Source organism: Prionailurus viverrinus, chromosome D1, assembly GCF_022837055.1.
Source record: "Prionailurus viverrinus isolate Anna chromosome D1, UM_Priviv_1.0, whole genome shotgun sequence".
Classification (NCBI taxonomy): Eukaryota; Metazoa; Chordata; class Mammalia; order Carnivora; family Felidae; genus Prionailurus; species Prionailurus viverrinus.
The window spans coordinates 89382246-89407692 of NC_062570.1; the positions used below are offsets into that span (position 1 = coordinate 89382246).

The 25447-nt window shown below is 45.6% G+C and overlaps 1 protein-coding gene across 1 annotated transcript in view; it reads right to left on the bottom strand.

The window, feature by feature from the left end:
* SLC1A2 (solute carrier family 1 member 2) overlaps positions 1 to 22902 on the bottom strand; it is a 47022-nt gene extending 24120 nt beyond the window's left edge. The window contains exons 1-6 of the mRNA XM_047878631.1: positions 22752 to 22902; positions 20772 to 20924; positions 18321 to 18571; positions 13334 to 13502; positions 9364 to 9490; positions 741 to 974 (exon numbers count right to left, since the gene is read on the bottom strand). Of these exons, the coding sequence (XP_047734587.1) occupies positions 741 to 974; positions 9364 to 9490; positions 13334 to 13502; positions 18321 to 18571; positions 20772 to 20924; positions 22752 to 22881 (1064 nt within the window). The 5' untranslated portion in view covers positions 22882 to 22902. The remainder of the gene's footprint in view (positions 1 to 740; positions 975 to 9363; positions 9491 to 13333; positions 13503 to 18320; positions 18572 to 20771; positions 20925 to 22751) is intronic.
* Positions 22903 to 25447: the final 2545 nt, after the last annotated feature.

The window sequence follows — 25447 nt, forward strand, 5'->3', positions numbered from 1 at the left end:
TAGGTGTTTCTAATGTATTTGTTCCTGTTTGTTTGTTCTTGTTAAATTCAGTCCAAGAAGACATCAAAAAATATTTTTTTTTTCTCTGCATATCTCTGGAGTCCTCATTGGCTTTAGATGCCCTGGAACTTACTTAATGAAGAAGGAACGGACTCTCAGTCCATGTCAAGTTGAATCAATGCCAACCTGATTTTCTCAAAATCAATGGGGCAGAAGGGTCCATTAGGGGTTCATGCAGGGGTCACAGGCTTCATTGACTTCTGGTTTGTTTTTTAAAAATCTCATCTAACATGTTTACCATGCAAAAGCTCATTTTTCCAGTTTTGAACCATAACTCCAATAGAGTGATATTTTCTGATAGCATTTTTCAAATCACAGGTGGGAGAATTTCTTAAATAGCACAATACGCTGTTACATCCTTCTGGAAAACATTTGGAACTAAACCAATGCTAGATGTGGCAACTTAGGCATGCATACTAATAGCATGTATTCATCTGGGAAGTTTAACATGAGATCATATTTCCAGGACAGTTGCATATCCGCAAAAATGTTCATCAGAAAGTTCCTAAGTTCCTGGGAGCCAAAAATACAAAGCATTTATCTTTTCCAGGAATATTTTAATAATACATGAAACATGTTCTCATTGAACTCTGTGATGAAAGGGTTTTGAAAAGAGGAAGTGGCAGAGAGGGGAAAGGAATGAGCAGAAAGAAAGAAAGGTGATTTCTTGTATTCTCTACCTGGAGGCGGTACCCAGGGCAGTGATCCAGGCTTGGAAAATGCCAGCAAAAAAGGAGAAAGGGTTTTTCCTGGTGACTAGAAAGTAAATCAAGGGGAGAAAGATGCCCCCATGGATGATGAGGCCCACTATCACCGTGACCATGTACATCCCCAGTTGCCTAGCAACCACTTCTAAGTCCTTGATTGCAATGATCTTTCCACAAATGAGGCAGGCGATACCCAGGGGAGAGTACCTGAAAAACATAAAAGGAAAAAAAAAAAAAAGCATTGAAGACAGCCTTATGGGATCCAGAACCTAGATCTGGGCCCTTACATGTACTGCACTCCGAGGAAAACCCTTTGCATTTCGGTACAAAGAGTTTTGCGGGACGAAGTCCGTGAGATTCAACCGTTGCTGCATTTTACTTCAGACTCACTGTACGACCTGAAATCTGTGCCATGGATCTGGGGGGATCCCTGCTCTGATGAGAATTCCAAAGGTGAACTCTGTTGCTCAGGTGATTTTTAGGAATAACAGAATCTAGCTTTACCATCTCCCGGGTAAGCACCGAGCTTGAGAGACACACAGGCTGTGTCTTTGAGAATCTTGTTTGGTTTCCCTGATCCCCCAACTCTTTCCTTGAAAACTGGGAATCCATTTGGAGCTTCCCAGGAAGCTCATTAGAGTTTCACCAAACTATACGCCGGTGTTTGCAAATTTGCTTTGTTTCTGCCTTGGAAGATGGGAAATTTATTAAAAAATGAGAGGGGGGGGGGGGGAAGCCTGCCAAATCAAGAAAACCATCTGAGCCAGAGAGTACGTTTAGAGAAATGCGGTTTTATTACTTACTTCTAAGTCTGAAAGTATTTCTTTCCATCCCTACTCTACCAGCAGTCCCGACCACCGTACGTCGCGTCTCAAGCGGTACTTTAAGAGCACTACATGCATCACCTCATTTAATTCTTACCACAACCCTGAAATCAAGGTATCATTACTCTTAGTTGGCAAACGAGGAAATTGACATTCAGAAAAGTTAAGTAACCAGCCCACGACCGCAAAACCAGGAAGCAGGAGGAGAACAATTCGGGTCCTGTGAAACTCCAAGGGTATTTTTCCCCTCACCAAGCCAAACCACTTCCCTTTAACTGGCAGTTGTAGCTCGTAGCTAAGCCAACAGTTTACCATACACCGATTTATTCTCTATAACCTTATTTTATATTTCCATCTTACTATTGTTTGATAGGGAGCTTAGAAACCATTGGCTGTTGTCCTCACTCTTGAGTAAGCTCATCACGTGCTCTCTCATCTTCAGTGTATTTTTCCAATGTTGGGCAACATACTTTCTCTGTTGCCCAATCTGGTAGACCTGGAGCATAGACTTGGTCAGCCTGCGACACCTTCTGACTGAAATGAAACTGTGGGAAAGTTGATACCTTGGTAAGAATTATGAACTTATTTGAGAAAAAGACTGTGGGGGAAATGAAGTCCCAGGATAAGGCCATCAACAGGGGTAAAGGAGTCAGGAAAGGAAGACAGACACCCACGCCAGAAGTGATCTTTTTTTTTTTTCTTTTTGTAATTGTGCCTGAAGCAAACCCTTTCCTGGGTAAAGAAAAGATGTGAGGAGTGGATGAGAGTTATATACACATTTACATAAGACACGGAGCTTGTCCAGCCACTTACCAGCTACATGACCCTGGTTAGAGACTTATTCCCATTTTACAGGCATGCAAGTCAAGGCTTAGGCTAACTCCAGCCTCCTGGGATTGCTGCAAGGCTTACATTTTTGAAATGCAAATCCTGCACCCCTCCCCGTCAGCACCATTCATCTCCAACTGCTGACCAAGGAATCCTCTGTATGTTCTGTTTTTACACGGATTACGCACACCGTGTCCTTTCCCCCACCATGCTTAATGAGTCAAGTCTGAGTTAATGCTGCTTTCTAAAACATCTCAGTCTACTGCCACCCAATGGTGGATGTTTTCATAAGCAAAATATTTTGTCAAGGGGAACCTTCTTCTGAAAGAGCTGATTTGTAACTGACGATACGATACGTAGTAAAAACATTAGAATAGTTGCTCCCTTCCTTGATGAGTTTCCAGGCTGTAGCCTCCACGTGTTTCCCTGGGGTAAAGACTGATGATATTTGAGAACTGTTTCCGCAGGCATTAGGGAGCTATGTTGTTAAACCCTTGGCTTTCCCACCATTTTACACTCTCCTGGTGTGCCCATAGTCACAACATCTCCCCGATCAGCTGGGTAGTCTCAGAGGCCAACTCTTTGTTCCAGGGGATTGTAAGTAACTGAGCAGAATGCACCAATAAATGGTGCCAGCAAGCATTTATCTTCATAAACCAAGAGATCAGTTATTTCCCAAGCACCAATCACCCTTTAAAGATGTACAGAAAAACACAAATATGAGCTATTCTGGGTGCCACTCAATTTTCCCGCTTTTCTGGGACAAGCCATTTGCAGAATGGAGAGAAAGTGTTTCCCAGGCTCTTTGCCAAGCAAGACAGCTACAGAATCCCCCTGGAGAACACATTTGAGCCAGAGCCAAATGGATTAGAGAGAGGGAACAGGTTACCTCCAGAGCACTCAGCTCGCTGGGAGAAACATGAGTTTCCCACTACAAATGGAGAGCGTCATTCAAAGGCCAGAAGGTAGAGTGTTAGGTAAATAAATATGGCAAGCAGGGGCCCTAGTTAACCCAAACACCTGGGTCTCCAGAACCAGAATGAGAATCAATTAGGACAAGGAAAGAGCCTTTAGCGCTATGGTGTCCTTTAAGGCCATTACTTCCCTGCACCTGTTTTCAAAACAAGTGGCTTAAGCTTCCACTCAGGAGCTAGAGCTTCTGAGTTCCTGGGTCGCCGTATAATTATCTCACTGGAAATGACACTCCGTGGAAAAGAAAGGGCAAATGACCAGGATTCAAGGTCACCACTCAAAGCTTCTGAAATGAAGCAAACAATCAAAGCCATAAACTAAAGTGCATAAAGAGGCTGAGGGCTCCGGTAAGCTTCTGAAGCCAAAGGGTGCCCAGTAATTGTTGGACCAGTTTCTAAATTAGAAGGACATCGCTGCAGAGCAGGGAGACAGAATGCCTCCCACCATGCCCTTAGACTGGTTGTATCTGCAGCTCTGGGCACTGTTTTCAAAGGCACTGATTCATCTAGGACTGGCCTGTCAAATCTTTTTCTTACTATCACATCATCCATCCTTGCCTCCGTCCGCTTTGTACCTCAGTCCTTGTCATTTTAAGGTCTTTACCAAGTTGCCTTTCCCAAGACTGCGTTCAACTCCACAAACACAAACTCATACACAGAATTTAACATGCCCAGACCTCAGTGTGCCTGTGCATTCACAGACACCGGCTTCACACTCACCTGACCTGCCTGGTAACAACACGGATTCCTTGGGCTCACCACATACCTATTGAGTTAGAATCTCCTGGAGCTAACCTGGGGGCATTTGTATTTTAAACAAGTTCCCCTAGGTAATTCTGACGTATTCTCGGAAACCAATGTTTCAAGGAATAAAATCTGTTCCACAACAGGATGAAATGCAGAAGTTACTTGGTTACCCTTCGGAAACCATTTGCATTAGCTCCAATTTATTCAAGACCTTTGGTCTTAACCCATTAAAGTAGTTAATTCAGGACTTTTAGTCACAGGACAGATGGCAGATCAGACAGTTAGATGGTTAGTGGAGAGACTTTCTCGGTCTTGCCATAAAGTCACTCTGGCTTTGCCCCACACCGCTATTGGTTTTCAACAGCAACACCAGTCTCCCAGTTTGGGACAGATCCCAAGAGAACCAAAAAAGGGAAGAGTCTGTCAACAAAGAGCCAAACACACATTCTAAGAGTTTACCTAAATGTGTTGTCTGCTCTCAGGCTCAAAAAGTAACACAAATCTCCATTTAACCCAGTCCGCTTAGAGACTGGTGTTCCGGCTATCCAAGCAGTGACTGCTGACAGTTTCTATGTGTGGACTAGAACTTTGGATGAGGATAGAGGGAAAATCAGTATGCAGAGCCTCCAGGCTTGTAGTCTCCCCTCCCCCCTCCCCCACACCTCCCCAGGGACTTCCTTTTGCAAGTAAATAGACCCCAACTTGTCAAGGTAGCCTGCGAAGCCTTATGGCATCTGTCTCCTGCCCACCTCTCCAATTTCACTGCCTTCCACGCCCCCTCACCAACCAACCACATCGCAGGTACTCCGGACCTTCGTCTGACCCTTAAAAACCTTTCACTTGCTGTTTTCTCCCACTGAAAAATTCTAATATGGGTTCTTCACAGAGCTGCCTCTTCCCATTCTTCAGATCTCCATCAAAAGCCACTTCCCCAGGCAGCCCTCCTGGACCCCCAGGATAGAGTCCAAGCCATACTTCCATCCCCCATCACTCTCTGTCCCACTCTCCTGGTTACTAACTTTGTAGCACTGACTGCTGTCTGAATTCTTATTTGCTTCCTTTTACTCTTTCTCTTTCCTTTCAGTAGAATGTAGGCCCTGTGAGGGCCAGAATATTTCTCTGTCTTCTTCACCATTACACTAGCTAAAATTGTTATTGGCATAGAAGAGGGGCTCAAAAACATTCATGGAGTGACAGAATGGATGGATAGCTGGACGGTTGGATGGATGGATGGATGGATGGATGGATGGAAGGGATGGATGGATGGATGGATGGATGGAAGGGATGGATGGATGGATGGAAGGATGGATGGATGGATGGATGGATGGATGGAAGGGATGGATGGATGGACAGTGGTGGTGGGTTAAAAGGGAGGGAGAATTGAAAGAGTGGACAGAGATCTCACTTCTCACTTTGTGTTTCTAGAGTGGTGAGATTATGAAAAGTTTTACTTTCTGTTTAAGGTTATCAGATTTTCAAAAAAAATGTTTTAAAGAAATTTGCAAAAAATGAGGATATTAAAATCATACTGAAATTAAGGGTTTTTCTTTTTTTGATGAATCAGAGAGCCTTTTAGGCTTCTTAAAGGATCCATGAACACACAGAAACAGAGGATACAGATTGAATTGATAATAGTAATGATAATCACAAAATAACAACAATGATAACACTGTTCATAGAAAGTGTTTAGACAGGACCCAGCATATGAGGAATGCTTTGTAACTGTTGATCACAATTTCACTCCATTCTCACGGCAACCCTAAGACACACTGATTCTATGCTCAATCCATTCAGATCATGGGGTTTAGAATGTGTCTAATTCGCCTAAAGTCACACAGTTAGTACTAGGAGGATGCCGGATTCACTCCACCCTGAAGTCAGACAGAAGTTGAATTAGGCACCACTCCCACACAACTCCCACTACTTAGGCTGTACGACACTGGGCAAGTTAACTTCTGTGCTTAGTTTTTACAACTGGAAAATGGGGCTAACAAAAGTCCCTATTCCTGCTAGGTATTATGGAGACCAATAAATGAATTAATGTATGGAAAGTAATTGGAATAGTACTAAGCATATAGCAGGAAGTTGGCAAATCTTAGCTATGATTTAATAATTATGATAATAATAATTAGCTCCCCAATAATAAATAGATACAATACAATCATTGAGGTAGTGCTGAGCATATAGCAAGAATTTAATAACTATAAGTTATAATTTGGTAATCATTGTTACTAGAATAATAGGGATCTCTGCAACGTTATATTTTGCTATTATACTGTTCTTACTACCACACAGAGAAGAACACAAAAGAAGTCTGATCATTTAAGCTTTGAGAGGGTCGGTTAAAGAGTAATTGACTGTTCTACCCCAAACCGTCTCACACACATTGTTATCAAACGCTGACGAGGCAGCTCAGGAATGAAAGAAATGTGTAGAATCGGCATCTCCTACCATGTAACACCCTCCTGACTGTTTGCCTAGATGAGGTAACTGAACAGCTGTCAGAAGTCATAGCATAGACCTTGTTCCTGACTCACAGTTGCTCGGCATCTCCTGGGTTTTGATGCTAAATCTTTAGGAGTTTTGGTTTCATTGAATAGGAAACCTTAATCCACACCCCTCTTCCCCGGGGAGAAGTGAGCACACACTTTATCCCATGATTCATCTCCCACATTTCCTCTCCTTCAAGGGCTCAGTGCAAATGATATTGCCCACATCACTGGCATCGTAGTACAGAAATCTGAACTGTAGTTTTAGAGCGAGGATGTTCATTCTGCTAAGAATACCAGGGGACCAGTGCAGATCCTAACGTTTACTACCAAGAGGCATATTCTGCTTTATTATTTACTAAGTTCTCAGCAAGCTCAGGCAGGTTTGTAAAAAAGACTCGAAACATATTTTTAGAGCATCACATTGCGGGTGACTTTAAATTTTCATAAAAAAGAAGTATTCAGAAATCTAGGGTTGCCTGAGCAGTTGAAGAATTGATACAATAAAAACAAAAACAAAATCACATTATTTAACCAGCGTCCTGTCCATGTTTTTAAAGTACAATAAAGCGATCATCTGAACAAGCCAGGCCTAGTAAATATGGTTCATGAAATCATAAGGAACATCTTTTTTTCTTTTCTTGCTTATTTACTCATTTATTCATTCAATAAATACTTATTTTTTTTCCGTGAAGTGTATTCTTTTTTTTTTTTTTTAATGTAATTTATTGTCAAGTTGGCTAACATACAGTATACACAGTGTGCTCTTGGTCTTGGGGGTAGATTCCCGTGTTAACAATGGCCAAATGATGGAAAGAGCCTAAATGTTCATCAACTGATGAATGGATAAAGAAGATGTGGTTTATATATACAATGGAATACTACTTGGCAGTGAGAAAGAATGAAATCTGGCCTTTTGCAGCAATGTGGATGGAACCGGAGTGTATCACGCTGAGTGAGATAAGTCAGGCAGAGAAAGACACGTATCATATGTTTTCACTCATATGAGGAACATCTTCTGGATCTGAGACCCTGGGGCCTTCAGCTAGTCCACTCACTCTTGAGGTTTTAGTAAGAATTACTACCAGCACATCACAAGGTTGGGTTCTGTGGGGATAAAAAATAAGCCAGGAGCAGATTCTTGTTCTTGTAAAGGGGGAGGAGGAGCCAAGGAAAGGAAGAGGAGAAAGAGAAGGTAGAATTTTAGTGGGAGGCACCATGCAGAAATGAAGGAAGCCCAGAGGAGGAGGAGGGTTGGGGAAGGTGAGTAGGCTGAGAACAAGCAGAGACAGAATTGGCAATCCTGAATTCCTGTGACAGGACACAGATGTCGTTTGGTCTCATAATGGTTTTGGTTTTTTTCTAGACAGGCATATCAGACCATCAAAGAGGTCTGGAACAAACGCACGTAAAAATCTTTCATCCGAGAGAGAGTGGACACTAGAGGTCTGAAGGTGGTACCGTTTCCTTTACAGAAGACTGGGCACTCATGCCCTCCTGGGCTGCCCTAGATTTCAGAACCGCTGACCACAAAGACACATGCAGTAAAGCAGAGACAGTATTGCTTAGATAATTCAAACAAAAAAGTCACCCACTTAGGCATCAACGATTATGAAATGAATAGGCACTCCAGCTCTTCGCCCCACTAGCTATATCATCTTAAGCAAATTAATTCACCTCAATACACCTCAGTTGCCTTTTCTGTAAAGTGGGAGTCATGGTGCCATCTTTGCGGGGCTACTGGGATTACAACTGACAGGCACTAAGCACTTATCCTGGCTCTTGGCAGATACAAGGAAATCAATAGCTGGTAACTTTTATGATTATAATGATCATGACGATGTTAAGGAATCAAGATTTGGTGACTCTGGATGTATCATATGATACAGTCTTCTCTTCCATAAAACTAGAGGGTGGAACAAGATTTCCAAGAGCACTTACAATTCTAATATTGCCTCTGTGATTTCACTGTTTGCATGGCCTGAGAACTGCCTCTTTTTCCTGCTGCACGAGTCATAACACTACAATACATTGCTTTTGGACACCAGAATATTAGCATAGTGGTCCTGCCACACGCCCTCAGTCATGTTGTATCATCCTTGGTATCTTGGACTTATCTTAGGTTTCCTCACAGTGCTCAGGTTCAGGGTTACTAATTGGTTTTTCCAGCTTGTCTATCTTTTCTTGCTTTTCGTTGTTGTTTTTGTTTTCCCACAGGCAGGAATAGGCAAACTTTATGCAAAGGGCCAAATAGTAAATACTTCAGTTTTTTCAGGCTACACAATCTTAGTCTGAACTGCCCAACTCTGCCATTTGGCACAAAGCAACCCTAGACAATATGTGAACGAATGGACACAGCTGTGTGCCAATAAGACTTTATTTATGGGTCCTGAATGTGAATTTCATACAATTTTCATGTGTTGTGGAACACTATTACTCTTTTGATTTTTTTTTTCCGGCAACATAAAAACATAAAACCCATTCCTAACTTGTAGGCCACACTAAACGCATAGCAAGCAGATAGGATCTGGCCCAAGGATGGGCCATGGTTTTCCAACCCATTTTCCAGGGGAAGCTCCCCCCAAAAAAGATTTTCATCCTTTTCTCAAAGTTTTTTTCCAGATAGCCCTTTGCTTGCTCCATGCCTACTCTCTCCTGCTGGGAGGGCTCCGTTATCTTTCAAGGATCCCAAGACCTTCAGACACCCTTCCCCAACACTAAGAACAAGCCCACTTACCACATGATCATGATCACTAACTTCATTACAATCTCATTCAAAATGTTGAAGAATTCCACCATCAGCTTGGCCTGCTCTCCCATCTTCCCCATGGCGATGCCAAAAGCAATGAAAAACCCGATCAGACCTGTTGAGTGAATCACATCACGCAGAAGGACAAGTTACAAAGTGTGTGTTTCTTCTCCCTCCTTCACCATTCCTGACACAAGGAGCCACCTTCTCACCTGCCTGTTACCCCGCAAATGAGGCATTAGGGTTCACACTGAAAATACCTTTCCCTTGGATAATTATGGCATCCCTTAACATTTCCCACAAGAGCAAGTTGAACTGTCAGCGGTATCAGTTCCTTGAAAAAAATGAATTCCATTTCATTCCAAACTCAAAAGCACTCTCTTCTCTCTCCTCCTCCCTTACCATGGGTAAGCAGATTCCAGAGTACACAGATTAACAAAGGAAGGCTTGTTGAGGCTTGGGGATTATCATGCAAACTTTGGAGCCCACATTAGAACTGCAGAGACCAATTAGCCAATAAAGTCTCTGCCAGGGTTATGTCTACATTGGCTTAGGGCTAGTGCAAATTCATGTGTGGCTGGTATGTTCCACTGCAGAAGAATCCTAAGTATAAAAGTATCTTTCTACCGCTACATGCCTAATACGAGAAGGAGGAAGAATGTCGAAAAGTCAAATGGAAAGCAATGAGAAATCCAAAATAGTTGGGAAACCCCAGTTGACCCAGTTCGTTTGTATTTAACCTGTGATTTATTAACTCCTCATCATTCTTTTCATGGTCAAAATGGTTAGAATGCTTCCCCTTTTTTTTTTAACTGTATTTTTTATCAGTATCATAAAGGCAGAACATAGACTTTGAAACTTGCTAGCCCCTCAGTCCCCTTCTCACTTCACTTGACATGGCTTGACTTCTATCTAAATCTAGCCCCACCCCAGCCTCTAGGGTCAATCCTAACCCCAGGCTGGAAGGACGTGAGGAGCTCTGTCCCCATCAAAGGCACTAGGTCCTGGACCAGCTTCAACACCCAGCCTTGAGTCTTATCTCTGTGTTGTCTTTGCCTCTTTCCCCACACCAGAGTATGTTGGCATATGTGCTAGGAAGCTGCCATATACTTTGGTTCCTCCAAGCTTGGCCTGGCTTTTCTCCTTCCAGAAGTTTCTCTTCCCCTACCGCTCCTTCCCATCCTTTTCCTCAGAGTTTCACCCCTTGCCTAGTCTCACCCAGGCCCACCCAGGGACTGGGCCACTTTACGGCTAACAGATACCCCCATGATTGTCTGGGGGCTGTCTGGATTTCTGATTACTAGCCACTCTGTGCCCCCTTCCCACTCTGACCCATTATGGCCAATCCTGGGGCTCCAATTCTGACTACTGGCATGGACTACCAACCAATGTTGCTGTCCCCATAGCTGCAGGCCCTTGCTTGCCCATCTGACATTTCTTCTGAATGGTAGTATGGCCAATATTCTAGGCCCTCTCTTTCCTTCCTCTTCCCTATGACTGCCGTGTCCCAGTTTGGCAGGTCTAATTTACAACCCTCCTTTTATATCATTTCCTAATGTATCCAGTTATGCCTGGAGTCTTGAGTTACACTGGGTAAATTGTATCATTATAATCTGATTCTCTTAGGGAAGAATTCTTTCTTTCTGAATCTCCGACTTCCCCCCAGAGACACTCACCTCCCCACACTATGCACGTAACAACCCAGATTGTTCAACTATCCTTCACTGGACCCTCTCTCTCTTTAGCAAAAAGAACTCAGCACCTGCACTCAGGATTGTTAATCCCTGGGAACGAATATTTCCCCTTTTCAGTTCTTAGCTAGAAAGACTGGCAAGTGATTTACAAGTGAGTTATTGGCCATAAAGACAGAGGCTTTGTGAGAAGCAGTGACCAGGGGAGTGTGGTCTCACTCTGCAATAACGTATGGAACCAAATTCAGACTATTCCCAAGCCTTCTCTCAAGCCCACGGAGAGGAGTCTGTTGGGTGTGCGGTGAGACATAATCTGTGAACATTCTGGCTGAGAAGACCTAGTATTACCCAGTTAATTCCATTTGGAGATTTTAAGAGAAACTCCTCAAGGTCTCAAAGTCACAAAATGCTGGCATAAAAGGGCTACCCTTGCAGGGCCAGCAGAAACTGAGCCACATCTATGACTATGAGAGAGAGACGTTGGAATAGGCAAAATCTCCCAGGAGTTGACTTAATGGATGGGGTTAGAATGGAGCTCAGAAGTGGTCTGGAGGTTTTGGCGGAGAGAAAGGAGTCCTTCAAGAAGTAGGAGGCCAGAGTCAGGGTTTTGTCTTCACTTACTGCAATGTTCAATCATTGGGACTTTCCAAAGCCAAAAAAAAAAAAAAAAAAAAAAAAAAAAAGCCACCTTCTCCACCCTCAGAAGACCAAGGGAAGAATCTTGTTTTAGCCATGATTTGTAAATGAGAAGTTTCCCAATGGTCTAACTTCCCTTGGCTTTCCAGGGCCTCACTCTGCACTTGGACACTCACGTCCAGCTTCCATGTCATTTCCCTCTGTCAACACAGCTTCACTGAACTCGCTTACTGGAACTGGGGCGTTTCACTTGAACAAAGCCCTTTTAGACTTGGTCACTGGGGCTGAGAGAGTAGTGAGTTGTGTTGAAACTCCCTAGGGCATCTCAAGGTCAACGTGGCTTCCCAGAATCCACTGAGAATCTGGAAACGACCATGTAAGTCTTCTGAATGATTCACCCCAAAGTTTGGCCTCATTACTCATGGCCTTAACCTCCCCCAGCGTATGTAGAAGACTGTGGGGCCACTTGACTATGGGGTTTGGGGGAACAGAGCAGGGCTGGGAAGGTCCTGAAAGGCTCACAGACATCTGGGCAGTGGAGGAGAAGGGCTGGATCAGGGGTGGAGGCTGACTCGGCATCCAATACTTTATCTACAACCCTCCTAAGGAGACAAGGGTATTTGATCTCCTAGATGGCAAAGCGGAAGGACCACAGAGCTGATCCATTTCTAACCAGCTGTCCCTCAAACCCTTAGAAATCTTGCTTGCACAGATTAACGTCCTTTTTCCACCCAGCTTCCCCATTTCTTCCAGCTTAGGGCCAAATGTCCCTCCTTCTTGTTTATGGGACACCACTCTAACAGTGGGTGGGGGTTATGGTGGGGAGTGGTCCCAGGGGGTGGGTAGGGAGTAAACTGAGCAAAGGGGAGTCACTCCCATGATGGGGAATCTTCATCCTCTGTGGGGGCGTTTTCTTATGGTGCCCCTCAGCTCTCCATTCACCTTGGATAATGACAGTAGCTCAGAAGAGAGCACACACTATATACTACTGTGCTCCACATGCACAATCTCATTTAATGCTCATAATGATCTGCAAGAGAAACGCAATCTCGTCCCGTTACAAATGAATCTCAAGAAGTGAAGCAACTTGGCCATGCTCAAGTCACCAGTGAGTGGTCCATAAGGGATCTGAACCCAGCCTGTCTACCTGCAGAGCCGAAGAACCAAGTAATGGCGTGCTATGAAGGCTCCAGGCTAGGGGAAAGGGCTCACTGGAATCCCAGAGAGGTAAACAAGATAATCTTTTGATAAGCTCCTCTGAGCACCAACACCAACACTTCACACTCCTGATAGCATTGTGTTGTTTTAAAGGCTGTGAAAGCTGGGGTGGGCTATCCCTGTGCCTAGTGCAGCACTAGCATGCAGGGCAGTTCAAGAAAAAAAAAATGCTGAAAAAAATGGAAGAATTGGATGTGTAACTTCCTGCAATGGACAGTCAGAGAAAGTTACTTGCCAACATCACATTAGTCCCCTCTCTCTTCCCATAACTGACCTCTAGCTGCCATGTCCCCTCGCGGTCCTGCTTGCCTGTCTCCCTCTTCCTTAATCTTTCAACGAGGGATGCCAAGGCGCTGAGATGCAGGAAAGGTTGGCCATCGTCTCCCCCCAGAGGTGAACACCACGATGCCTACCTAAGACATTCATGCCATCCTTGAACTCCAGGCCCTTCTTGATAACCACCTTCGCTTCCTCAGGTGCCTCCGTCACAGTCTCGTTCAATAATGAGATGACAGCGTTGGTGGCATTGCCTTCCTCATCTGATGGAGGTGCCACCAGGACTTTCTTGGTCACCGTTTGAATCTAATGGAGTGGGAGGAGGAGGGAGGAATATAAAGATAAGGCGTTTGACCACCAAAAGCCTAGGCACTTACATGTTTTTAAAATCCCTAGGATGTTAAAAAATTAATTAAGAAATATCAAAACAAGGTTATGAAAGTTGGGCAATAGTTCAATGTTCGTGTTTAACAAAGTGATATTTTATCATACACATACAGTAGGAAACGATTGTCCTCATCACTTGATAATTATAGGACTGATAGCACTCATTTATAATGTAGTGTGATCCAGTAATGGGACACAAACTTCGAGTTGGGGGACAATCCCAAGATTGTAGCCCTTGATTGTAGCCTCTTTCAGTCCCATGATTGTAGCCCTTGATTGTAGCCTCTTTCAGTCCCATGATTGTAGCCCTGCATCTCAGAGACAACATCTACCATCGATCACTGAAGCTCTTCATAATTGTGAACCCCAGTTGGATGGCCCTTCTTGCCTCTTGGGAGGGGCCCTGGATCTGGCCAAGAGTCGGAAAGTGAGTGTCTTCGCAGGGAACAGGTCCACCTGTTTTGTTCCTTCCTGCCTGGGACCTGTCTGGCGGTCTTCACAGACGAAGCCTCATTCGGGCTCCTTCCAGAGTCATGGTCTGCCGGGCAGCTCCATCTGGGCACCAGATGCTGGGTACTCGCAGCTGCCATGACAGGATTGTTGGCTTCTATTTCAGACCAAAAATGTAAGATGGGAAGACACCCACTCCTTCTGGGCAGTGATGCCAAGCTTTGCTCAATGTTTGCCAAGCATCTCTGTGCAAGTGGCCCCCTGAGAACCTCTCATGCTATTCCTCGACATCTGTGGCATCCATTCTAATTTTAAAGGTGCCAGGCACCCTGCATGCAGAGTGCTGTAAAACACACTTCCGAGCCCCGAGAAACAATACCTCCAAGGGCATTAAAATAGAACTCCTGCAGAATCCTAGAATGTCAGTGCTGGTACATAGTAGGCAACAGATGGCTAAACCCTGAATAGCTATGGGAGAGGAGGCATGGAGAACTCAGATGACCTGTCAGATGGCACAGAGTTCTTGGCAGAGCTGGGACTTGAACTCCGAGGGCCACCACCGAGTTCTTCCACTCCCTGTGCTACCGAGACCCAACCCTACGGCAGCTAGGCCTAACAGTGAGCTGACCAGCTCTCCAAAGTGGGAGAGAAGCACGATGTGGCTCTGTTCTAGCCTGGCCACGTGTGCTTGTGCAGCGAGGAAGGAAGCTCAGGCTGAGTGTGCAAGGGGAGGACAGGCAGCTCCTGGGCTCCTGGGTCTGGGCAACGTTGGCAAGAAGAAAGAATGCAGGCATGATCAGAAGAGTCATGCTCCCAGGAAAAATGGGAGGGCCAGAAGCCAACATTCTCTGTCCTGAGAATGCCATAGAAGCCAAGTCTTGAGTTCAAAGGACTAACGGCCACGGTCGTAAACAAATGGTGGCTCTCAGGAACAGGTGGCAGCAGGTGTGGCATGTTTGACACATATTATCACTTATGTCAACAGTAGCCCCTCAAGGCTCAGGGGGGCTCGCTAACTGCAGGGCAGAAAGCTAGCTAGTTGCTGAAGCAGGATTCAAAATGAGTTACGTTTGACTCCCAAATCAGCTTCCAAACAGCACGGGCCAGTGGCTCAGGTTGAAGGCGAGGAGATAGGGATACTGGAACACAGGCCTGGTCTCCGCCTCAGTTCACGAGCCGAGGCTGTCTGGGTTGGACAACCCCATCTGGATGCCAACTCCAGTCTACCCGAGTCCAAGCCACCAGGGTCTGTCACCTTAAAACAGGTTGGTTCTGGACTGTGTCCCCCAACGCCCGAACATAAGTAAGTTCCATTGGGCGGGGACCCTGGCTGTCTCATTGCCTGTGGCATCTTGTGCACAGTGGAGAGCCAGCACCCAGGAAGTGCTCTCAAATATCAGATGGATGAGCAAACACACATCACTGGATTCCCCGCAAGAGAAGACCCATGCGGTCCCTGTGGCTAGCCTTGACTGAATGTGGTCAGACCGCACCTGACATCCCGCTGCTGTCCCGGAAAGCTCACGCTGGTTCAGCCCTAAGCAGCAAGCAGGAGGCCCCGCTGTCCTCTAAGGCACAGGGCCTGCCACCTTGAGCAAGGCAGCCTCTGCTCCGGGGACAGTGCGCCTGCCTCTTTCCATCTCTGTGTCTAACTGTGGCAGTGAAGCCCTCCACACCCAAGGCAAGCTTTTTGTAGTCACTTCCAGCTGTAACCCGAGGGCACGGAAAGCACTTGCCTGGCATCCCTTCTCTCTGGTAATGGGATGTCACCCTACAACGGTTCCCTTTCGTTGAACCCACTTCAAGGGCCCCCTGGGCCCATGGATTGCTTCTAGTTTAAGACCCCCTTCTTCTGGGCTGCCTGAGATGTACATGCTCCCTTGCCCTGAGGTAAATAAAAGAGTCTACACATTTTTTCCTCTGATTGTCCCAACTCAAAGGGGCAGTGACCCTGGACTGAGCTGGGGGGGTGGGGGGGGGGGGCGGCTAAGGGCTCATTCCTCATACGAATATTGCCAGTGGAGGGGTGGGTCCAGGGCAGGGATGGGGCAGGGAATGGCTCAGCCCTCTATTCTAGTGTGCACAGTAGCCCTGCCGTGGGCAACTTCATACAGAGATCGCCCACTGACCGGACAGGTCACCGAGTGAGCGTGGCTAACACCACTAAAGCTCACCCAAGATCAGAGCAACGGCTCCTGGTGCCTGTCTGCCTCGGTCCTGCTTTGCTATGACGAAGGGGTCGCCTCTCATGGAGCAGGGTCACGACGGGGCCCAGGAAGGAGGCCCGTCCGTGCCTCCATGGTGCCTCTCATGCTACCCCTCCCCCCAGTCCCAGAGTGCTTTCATCTAAGTAGGTTCCCTCTAGAGAGGGAGCGCCAGGAAGCACCCCTCCCTTCCCTTCCCACCCTACCTCCCCAGCTGAAATGGTTTCTCTTATTTATTATGTGTTAATGGAGGCTTTTTGCTTTGTCCTTTGTGGTTGTTCTCGAATTTTATTTCGTTCTTCCTTTTGATTGAAGCAGAGTGGACACAATGTATTTCGTTAGCTTCAGCTGCGCCACACAGTGATTTGACAAGTCTACACATTACGCTTGCTCACCACAAGTGTAGTTACCGTCTGTCCCCTCACAACACCGTTCAGTACCATTGGCTACAGTCCCTGTGCTGTGCCTTTCATCCCCACGACTTCTTCCTTCTATAACAGGAAGCCTATGCCTCCCCCTCTCCTTCACCCACTTTGCCCATCCCCCCCATCCCCCACTTATTCTCCGTAAGTAGAAGGCTGTTGCTGTTTTTTACATGTTTTTTTATTCATTTGTCTTGGCTTTTGTTGTCGTTGTTGTTTTTTTTTTAGTTTGTACATATAAGTGAAATCATGTGGTATCTGTCTTTCTCTGACTTATTTCACTTAGCACCATGCCCTCCGGGTCCATCCACGTTATCACAAATGGCAAAAGTCTCATTCTTTTTCACGGCTGAGTACTATTCCATCGTGTATATGTATATACGCCACATCTTCTTTATCCATGAGATGGTTTCCTTTAACGTAGCCCTCTGCCGTAAGTGCCACCAACGCAGCACTGGAAATCAGAGAACACGTCTTAACCCAGAGTAAGCGGGGCCCAGCCGGGGTTGACAATAGGATTTGGGGGACAGCTGGGAAAGCAAACTTTTCCTCTAGGCAGCCTGTCTCCGAAGTTCATTCTTCTGTGGTTCCCTGGAAATGGCTGGAGGAGATTCCCGGGTTCTGGTTGAACCTTGGTGCTAGCTCTCCCTCCATGGGCTAATGGGAACTGATGCGAATTCTCACCTAACCTGACCTTGGGGGCTAGACGACAGGCTAGGGAGCGAGGCCTCAGTCTCTCTCTGTCTCTCTCAGTGGTTCCACCGAGCAGAATCACCCATTTTCTTAAATTAGAAGCTTTAAAAAACTCGATCTGCCCATATGCAGTCGGCAGGAGCATACATCACTACAAACCTTTGTAGAGCCGTTTTGCAACATCCAGCAAATTTGAAATCTAGAACTCCTGGGCAGGACATGAGCCCCCAAGAATTTATTTTTCAGAAATAACTACACAATCGTGAGGAGAGAGAGAGAGATGATGGTAAGGCACTGTTAAATAAAAGAGTACGGCACAGCACAGTATATACAATGCAGTTACCACTCGGGTTGAATTTTTTTCTAAAGATTATGCACACAGGCAAAATCTATATATGGAAGGAAACAAAATTCCCAGCATGAGTAGTTCTAGGGAAAGGAAGTACATCTACACCATTTAAACTTTTTACAGCCCTCATGTATTACTTCCACAATTTGAAAACACCCAATCCCCGGGCCTACACTAGAGATTCTGACTCTGTAAGGCATGTGTCTTTTTTAAATGCATCACATGTGGTGTTGCTATCCTACCAACATAGAGACCCACTGGGCATTCTAGAGGGTTGAAGGCAAGGGTGATTTTCAAACGTGTGCCCTTGGACAGCCCATCCATGGAAACCAAAAAACAAGGGAAAAAGTAACGGGGTGGGGGAAAAAAAGGAAGAAGGGGAATCCCAGAGCAAAGAGATGTGAAGTGAGCTGGAAAAAAAGGAAGGTTAATAAAATCAAGCAAAATACAACTTTAATCCCAAAATCCTGCTCCTAATCACCTCCTACAATCCCTAGACAGAGGTAATTAAATATAGGAAAACTGTTCCCCAGGGCTAGTTCACTGAAACACTCCCTAAGTTATTATCTTGATAACTGAAGGAGGCTGGAGAGGCAAGAACGTCAGAACTTTGGGTTACCTGCTGAAAACAGGCTTGGACAAGGTTTTCAGGGAAGAGATTTCGGATGAGGTCCAGGAAGGCATCCAGGCTGGACACTTCATCGTTTTTCTTCCCGGGTCCCAGCTGCTTCTTGAGTTTGGGGTTCCCTGGGTGGATGGCCAAGACCAAGATGACCCCCAGCACTGCGGCAATGACGGTTGTGGACATGTAATACACCATGGCTCTCGTGCCCAAGCGTCCACTGGCTTTAGCATCCAGGCCCGACAAACCTGGATTGAAATGATATTGGAAGGATTAATCCTACGATGCCCATCTCTGCATACCTAGAACGTGGCTTCATATTACTCAAATGCATGAATGGTTAGTTAACCCTCTCCTACTGAATGTTTGGTCCTACAAATCCTATAGTTTACAGTTCTTTTGTCTATTATTATTTTATTTTAGAGAGAGAGAGAGCACGCGCGTGCACACGAGAAGAGGAGAGGGGCAGAGGAAGGAAGAGAGAATCCTAAGCAGGCTCCATGCTCAGCACGGAGCCTGACACGGGGCTTGATCCCATGACCCTGGGATCATGACCCGAGCCGAATCAAGAGTCCAACGCTCAACTGACTGAGCCACCTAGGTGTCCCCTACAGTTTACCGTTCTGTTCTCCCAGGACATTTTTGAGATTCTAGAGAACCAGAGTTGAAGATTTCTGGTTCGGAGTTTATAAAATGATCAATGACTACTTTCTGTCAGTCTGCAATAGTGAGTTCGAGTTGAATGTATTCCATTTTTTAATTCTGAGAGCATGTCCTTCCCACTTATTTGGTATTAAGATATCCTTTCTTTATGAGGTGATGGTGCTAGAACTTTTTCTTTTAATGTCCTCACTTAAAAGACAAAAACAAAAACAAAACAAAAACAAAACAAAAAATCTGGCAGTCCTGGTGATTGATATCAAGCATCTAGCATAGCGATCTAGCACAGCCCTCACTCCTCCAAGGCGAAGCATGACGGAGACCCACAGTTTCCAACCCAGTGCAGGGATTAGAGAACACAAAGGTGGGTGCTCTGTCTACACTGTGGGAGGTTCTGTGATTGTTAGAGGAAATTCCAAGCAAGTCACAAAAACTCCTGCCTTCACTAGGTTTTTTCCCAGTTGTATGTTCAATTTTTCTACTTCCTGGTTTCAGTTTCTGCTTTTACTAGACAGAGAGATTGTAGCCCTTGCTGTGCGGGAGGAAGTCACTGGTGCAAAGTTTTCTGAATTAAGCGGACTTATCTACAAGCCACTTCTCCTTACAACCTAAAGTCAGATTCTGGCCAACAGACACTAAGTTTCCTTGCCAGATTGACCAGTATATGGTCTGTTAAACAGGCATGGAGAATACTTTCTCTGGTTTGAAAAGGAGCCTTTAAGGTTAAAGCACAGTTTCACTCAGTCTGGGGCTGATTGATGAGACCTTGCATTCACTGGGCTCGCTGGTTGACCCGAGATGAGACTATAGAACAATGTGGCTTAGCGTCTGAATCTCTTGACATTTCGAGAGCCTCACTTCCTTCGTAAGGTGGACAGCTTTCTCAAGGTCACCTAGATGGCACCAAGTATCAGTCAAAGCCTAGCTTTCAGCCTTAAATCAGAGCCCAGTCTTTAAACTACATCAGTTTAATGGGGCGCCTGGCTGGCTCAGTCGGTTAAGCATCCAACTTTGACTCAGGTCGTGATCCCACGGTTTGTGAGTTCAAGCCCCGTGTCAGGGCCTGTGCTGACAGCTCAGAGTGTGCAGCCTGCTTTGGATTCTGTGTCTCCCTCTCTCAGCCTCTTGCCCGCTCACATTCTCTCTCTCTCTCTCTCTCTCTCTCTCTCAAAAAGTAAATAAATATTTAAAAAAATAAAAAAAAAAAAACTACATCAATTTGTACCCTATTTGAGCAGTGTTATTTAGTAAAGAGAAAACTACCAGCATAAGCCCAGAGAGGTGAAAACATTCTTTGCAATAAAAGACTTCTTTCAGCCCCAAAGAGTTGAACCTGATTTACACTTTAAGGGTGACTTTCTTCTTAAAAACTTGAAGGGTTTCACATCTAGTATTTAATTTATTTTTAATACCCACTTCCTTCTACACCCAGTTAAATGGTAAAGAGAAAATGTCCTTTTCTATTTATTACTTTTATCAGAATCTGAGTGAAATATAATTTGGAAAATGAGAAAAGTATACATTCAAAATTGAAATCACTATAGTTTTTAACCCTTTCAACACGTGGCAGTTTCCTTTTCATCTTTTATTGCTAGACAGAAGGACTGACCAACAAATGAGAAATTCGTTTTGGGTTGATAGTCCCCATTTTAGAGACAGGAAAACCAAGGCTCTGAAATAAAATGACACAGACAATCACATTCATTCATTCATTCATTCGTTCAATCAAATTGAGATTCGATGGTCACTCCACAAACCAGATGGGAGTACGATCCCCTGTGGCCTTACCTGTGATTAAGCTGGAGATGATGAGAGGCAGAATAAGCATTTTTAGCATCCTCATGAGTATATCCCCTGGGAAGGCTATTAACATAACCACGTCAGGGTGGAGAGGAGATGCCAAGCGGAGAAGCCCTCCACATACTGCCCCCAGGATGACACCTATAAGGGAGAGGGGAAGATATCTGAATTTATTTTGGGCCCAATAAAGTGACTAACTGTAGGGATTCTGCAACGTTGACCTTTTTCATACTTCTCCATTATCGGATAATGAATAGCACGTAACGAAAATACCATTAGATCGTAAAGCCGACTTTGACGACTAGTGATAGAATACTGTGTACCTCCAACTATTCTAAAAGGCAGTACTGACAGGGTCAAGGAGAGCCCTCTCAAGGCTTTGTGAGAAGGAGGATAAGGTAACTTGACTAACTTCTTTGAAGATACTGTCCACTGGTAGAGTCAGAAATATAGTCAGAAATAATCCATAGTGCCAAATACTGCTTCCCAGGCCCTCCAAGCCTAGGCCTGGCCATTGGTATGGTGTTTAACATATTCCTTCCCTTTCTGACTGGATACCAGATAAAAGGAACATTTGATTTACCAAGCCGGTGCGAGTTTTCTTTTTCCTTCTATTTTCTTTGGCTCCCAACAATTTCCCCATGGCTCATTCTCAAGAAGTTTTGTCCTTGACTTCTATGTTCTCTTACATAATCTTCAGACTTGCTGATTTTATGGCAGATTGCGGGGAGGGGGGGGGTCTCTAAAAGTGTATAATTTGGGAAGAAACAATTTAGGCAGAGTTGCTGGCAGGAGCCTTTCACTTTGCATACTTGGGGATTCCACGAGACAAACTTTGGATCTCTGCAGACAGGAGGCCGACATAAAAGATCCTTGTAGAAACCACAAATCAGGTCATAGCACCACTGGCTAGGAGGGAGGGAGGAAGTTCCTACATCCGTGGGCTATGATGTTAACTCCAGGGATGGGAGGGGAGTGATGTGTCCAAAAGCCTGATGGTTTTTACTTCTACAGGTAAAAAATATACTTCTTTAGAATCTACAATGAGTGAAATTTCTCCATGTGGAAGGTAACCTTCGGAAACCCTACCACACCTCTGTCTTCTTTCATTAAGGAAACTGAGCTGTGGCAAGCCCCCAGTCCAGACCCTGGTCCGCTGACATCCAAGATGACTGACTCAAAGGAGAAGTCATGGAACGGAGTGGGGAAAGGGCAAGGCGTGATGAGTTGTTCATTGCTTCTGTATGCAGCCTAAGTGAGAGCTGAAGAACAAGGAGGGATCGAGAGAGGAAATGATGTGGTTGTCACTACAAAATACTGCAATCTCCCCATTTTCAGTAAACCCTGGTTGAAAACCCAAGACCAAGGTGTGTCAACAGTCACACCAAAGGACAACCACAGCCTGGGCGAGGTCTGAAGCAGAGGAATCAGACTCTTGTGAAGGAGCCAGACCAGATCCAGGCTTCTGGACAAACCTCTTCTACCCTGACCTCATTAGCTAATGTGCTAATTTAATCTAAGTTAATGAGGGTGTTCGTAGGTGAGACGTTGGGAGCCCTCTTCGTGGGGTTTTCAGCAACTGCTGCCTTTACCTCCATGCAGGTATTTCTCTAAGTGTGGTATGCTGACCATCTGTCTTGGAACCGCCTAGAAGATTTGTTAAGATGGAGATTCGAAGGCCTCACTGCAGATGGGCCAAAGTCTCCGTGTGTAGGGCCGGGGAATCCGTGTGTTCACACACTCACAAGAGGTGGTGAGGACCACTAGAATCCCAAAGGAGAAAACAGATAGCTAGGGCAGGTGGATGGGAGACTGTATCGTCAAGGCAGCCGTGCCTGGGCAAAGGAGGCCTTAGGCTCCTTTACAGGGGGAGGGGCTTCTTTTACAGAGGGAGGGCGGCCTGTGGGAGCCAGCTTCCCCACAGAGCCCGGAGACAGCCAGAGAAGACAGGCAGGCCCTGTCACCTACCAAACACGGTCAGTGTGAGCAGGAGATTCTTTCCCAGCTTGTCACACAGGCGCAGGCCCAGAGGCCGGTGCTTCGGCTCCTCCGAGCTGAGATGGCTGTCGTGCATCCGTACTTCGACCTGCTTGGGCATGTTGTTGGCACTGCAAGAAGAGGAAAGGTAGTGGTGAGGGCCTGGTGGGTGCCCCCCTTGTGCAGTCTGCGGGGCTCAGGTAATAGCAGGTCAAACAGGCCTCCCGCCAGGCACGGTGGGGTATCTAGAACCCCTGGCAGGAAAATAAAAACCAGAGCAACTCAGGGGACTCTGAATTGCAGTTACCTGTAGGCAGGACGCCAGGACACGTGGAACATCTACACGCCAGGCACTTTTATCCCTAGCATCTTGGATCATCATAGTAAAGAAAAGGCATACCACAAGGCGGGGTGAGGTTCTTCCAAGAGTTGCCCACCATGGCAACTCTGAGAGGCAAGTATTTCGGCTCTGTTTTCCAGAGAGTAACTTGCTCAGGGTCACAAGGCCAGAAGAAATGGAGATACAGGGGCGCCTGGGTGGCTCAGTCCATTAAGCGTCTGACTTTGGCTCAGGTCATGATCTCACAGCTCGTGGGTTCTAGCCCTGCGTCAGGCTCTGTGCTGACAGCTCAGAGCCTGCAGCCTGTTTGGGATTCTGTGTCTCCCTCTCTCCCTGCCCCTCCCCGACTCGTGCTCTGTCTCTCTCTCTCTCTCTCTCAAAAATAAACATTATAACATTTTTTAAAAAAATAAAAGAAACAGAGATATCAACCCAGCTATATCTGCCTCCAAAACCTGAGCTCTTTCATTCTTGTATCAATAGCCCAAAGTGACCTTTGGATTATCTCAGGCCAGAAGAGTCATGACCTAAGTCACGCTAAATTCAAATGCCTCTGAGCTCAAGCCTTCCCAATCCTGGTCATGGAAAAGTCATAAATGTGGGCGGCCCAAGTTTTGCCTCTCTTTTGGAAAGCATGGTCTATCTAGTTTTTTAAAAATTCAATCAACTGTGGTTTTTAAAAGGTCATCTGCATTATCAGGGCTTTGCTAAGCTGCCCAAGAGTCATGCTACTCAGCGTCAAAGAAGTGTGGCTTTAAGAAGCACGTGATCCCCTTCAGCCCTCAGTGCAGCCCAGCCCTTTCCCAGATAAGCCCCATGCTGTGATGAGAGTCTTACAGGGGTGGTTGCAGGTAATGAGTACACTGCCTCTTTTTCCAGCTTGGTCATTGGCAGGCCGGTAAGATTTCAAATTTAGGCTTGGAGATTCACATCGGGAGGCCAATTTTTTTTTTTTTTACTTTGCCAACTTAAGACCCTTTTGTTAGTTGCCATTTACAATCACCATCGTGGGATTAAAAAAATCCTTTAAGTCTTCAACACCGAGAAAGACAGGTCATGGTCTCTGAATAAATGGCAATGCCTTCTATAAGATGGGAGGGAGCTAGCCTTACCCAGATATTGTCTCCAGAGATTGGGAAAGCCTTCCTTTGGAACCAGTACCAATCGGCGGACCAGGGGTTTGGAATCACTGGTTATAATGGGAGATCGTGTGGGTTTTGGAGACAGGGAACCTGGGATTTAAATCATGCCTCCATCACTTGCTAACTGTGTGGTGTGTAGAAAGAAGGCCTTGGGGCGCCTGGGTGGCTCAGTCGGTTAAGCGTCCGACTTCGGCTCAGGTCATGATCTCGCGGCTTGTGGGTTTGAGCCCCGCCTCGGGCTCTGCGCTGACAGCTCAGAGCCTGGAGCCTCTTCAGATTCTGTGTCTTTCTCTCTCTCTCTGCCCCTCCCCCACTCACACTCTGTCTGTCTGTCTGTCTCTCTCTCTCTCTCTCTCTCTCTCAAAAATAAATAAACATTAAAAAAAAAAAGAAAGAAAGAAGGCCTCGATGCCTACCTTGTGGACATTAAACATGGTAAGATAGCTTAGGGGCCTCGCATGACACCTGGCATAGGTTGTGACTTTCTCCAGGCAGCACGGGCACACACCGTATTCATCAAGTTCATTACAAGGGTGACGTTTGCTCCACCATTCCAACAAGACACCAAGCTTAGCTTCCAGAGTCTCAGATTTAAGACCAGGGACCCAAATACAACTACGTACTCTTTCCTAACAGACTCCTTAATATACTCGCTACCAAAATGTTTTGAAATTAGGAATGATGTCTCATGATCTGGTTAGAATACCCAAATGAGAATATTAGTCAAAATATCAGCATCTCGGTCTCCCCTTCGTGGCCTAATTATCTACTCATCTAGTTAGTTTTGGGGCAGCCTCTGACTAGCTGTCATGTGTGTGCTAATGATCAGACTGTCTGAAAAAGAAAGTAGGGCATGACTGCTCGCAGCAAGCACATGAGGGCCAATCTGGTCAGCAAGCAAGAAACACCACTTCCTCTAATCTCCACGGGAAACAGACAGAAAGGCTCTTTTTACAACACAGCAGGGGAAAATGATCAAAACGATCTTTTTTAACATGGGTAGACCATATGTTTCCATTGGGATCTTTTGATATTTTTAAGCATTTCTCCAGCCAGTAAGTAATCTAAAGCTCCAAACCAGGAAGCGGCCAACAAAGAACGGAGGCCGTGTGTGTTCTGAAATGGCGAGTGCCTCCGTCAGCCAGCCTTTGGCATCACTCTAGGTCCCCTTGAGATTGTAAACCCCTTTGCCTCCTGCTTCGTTT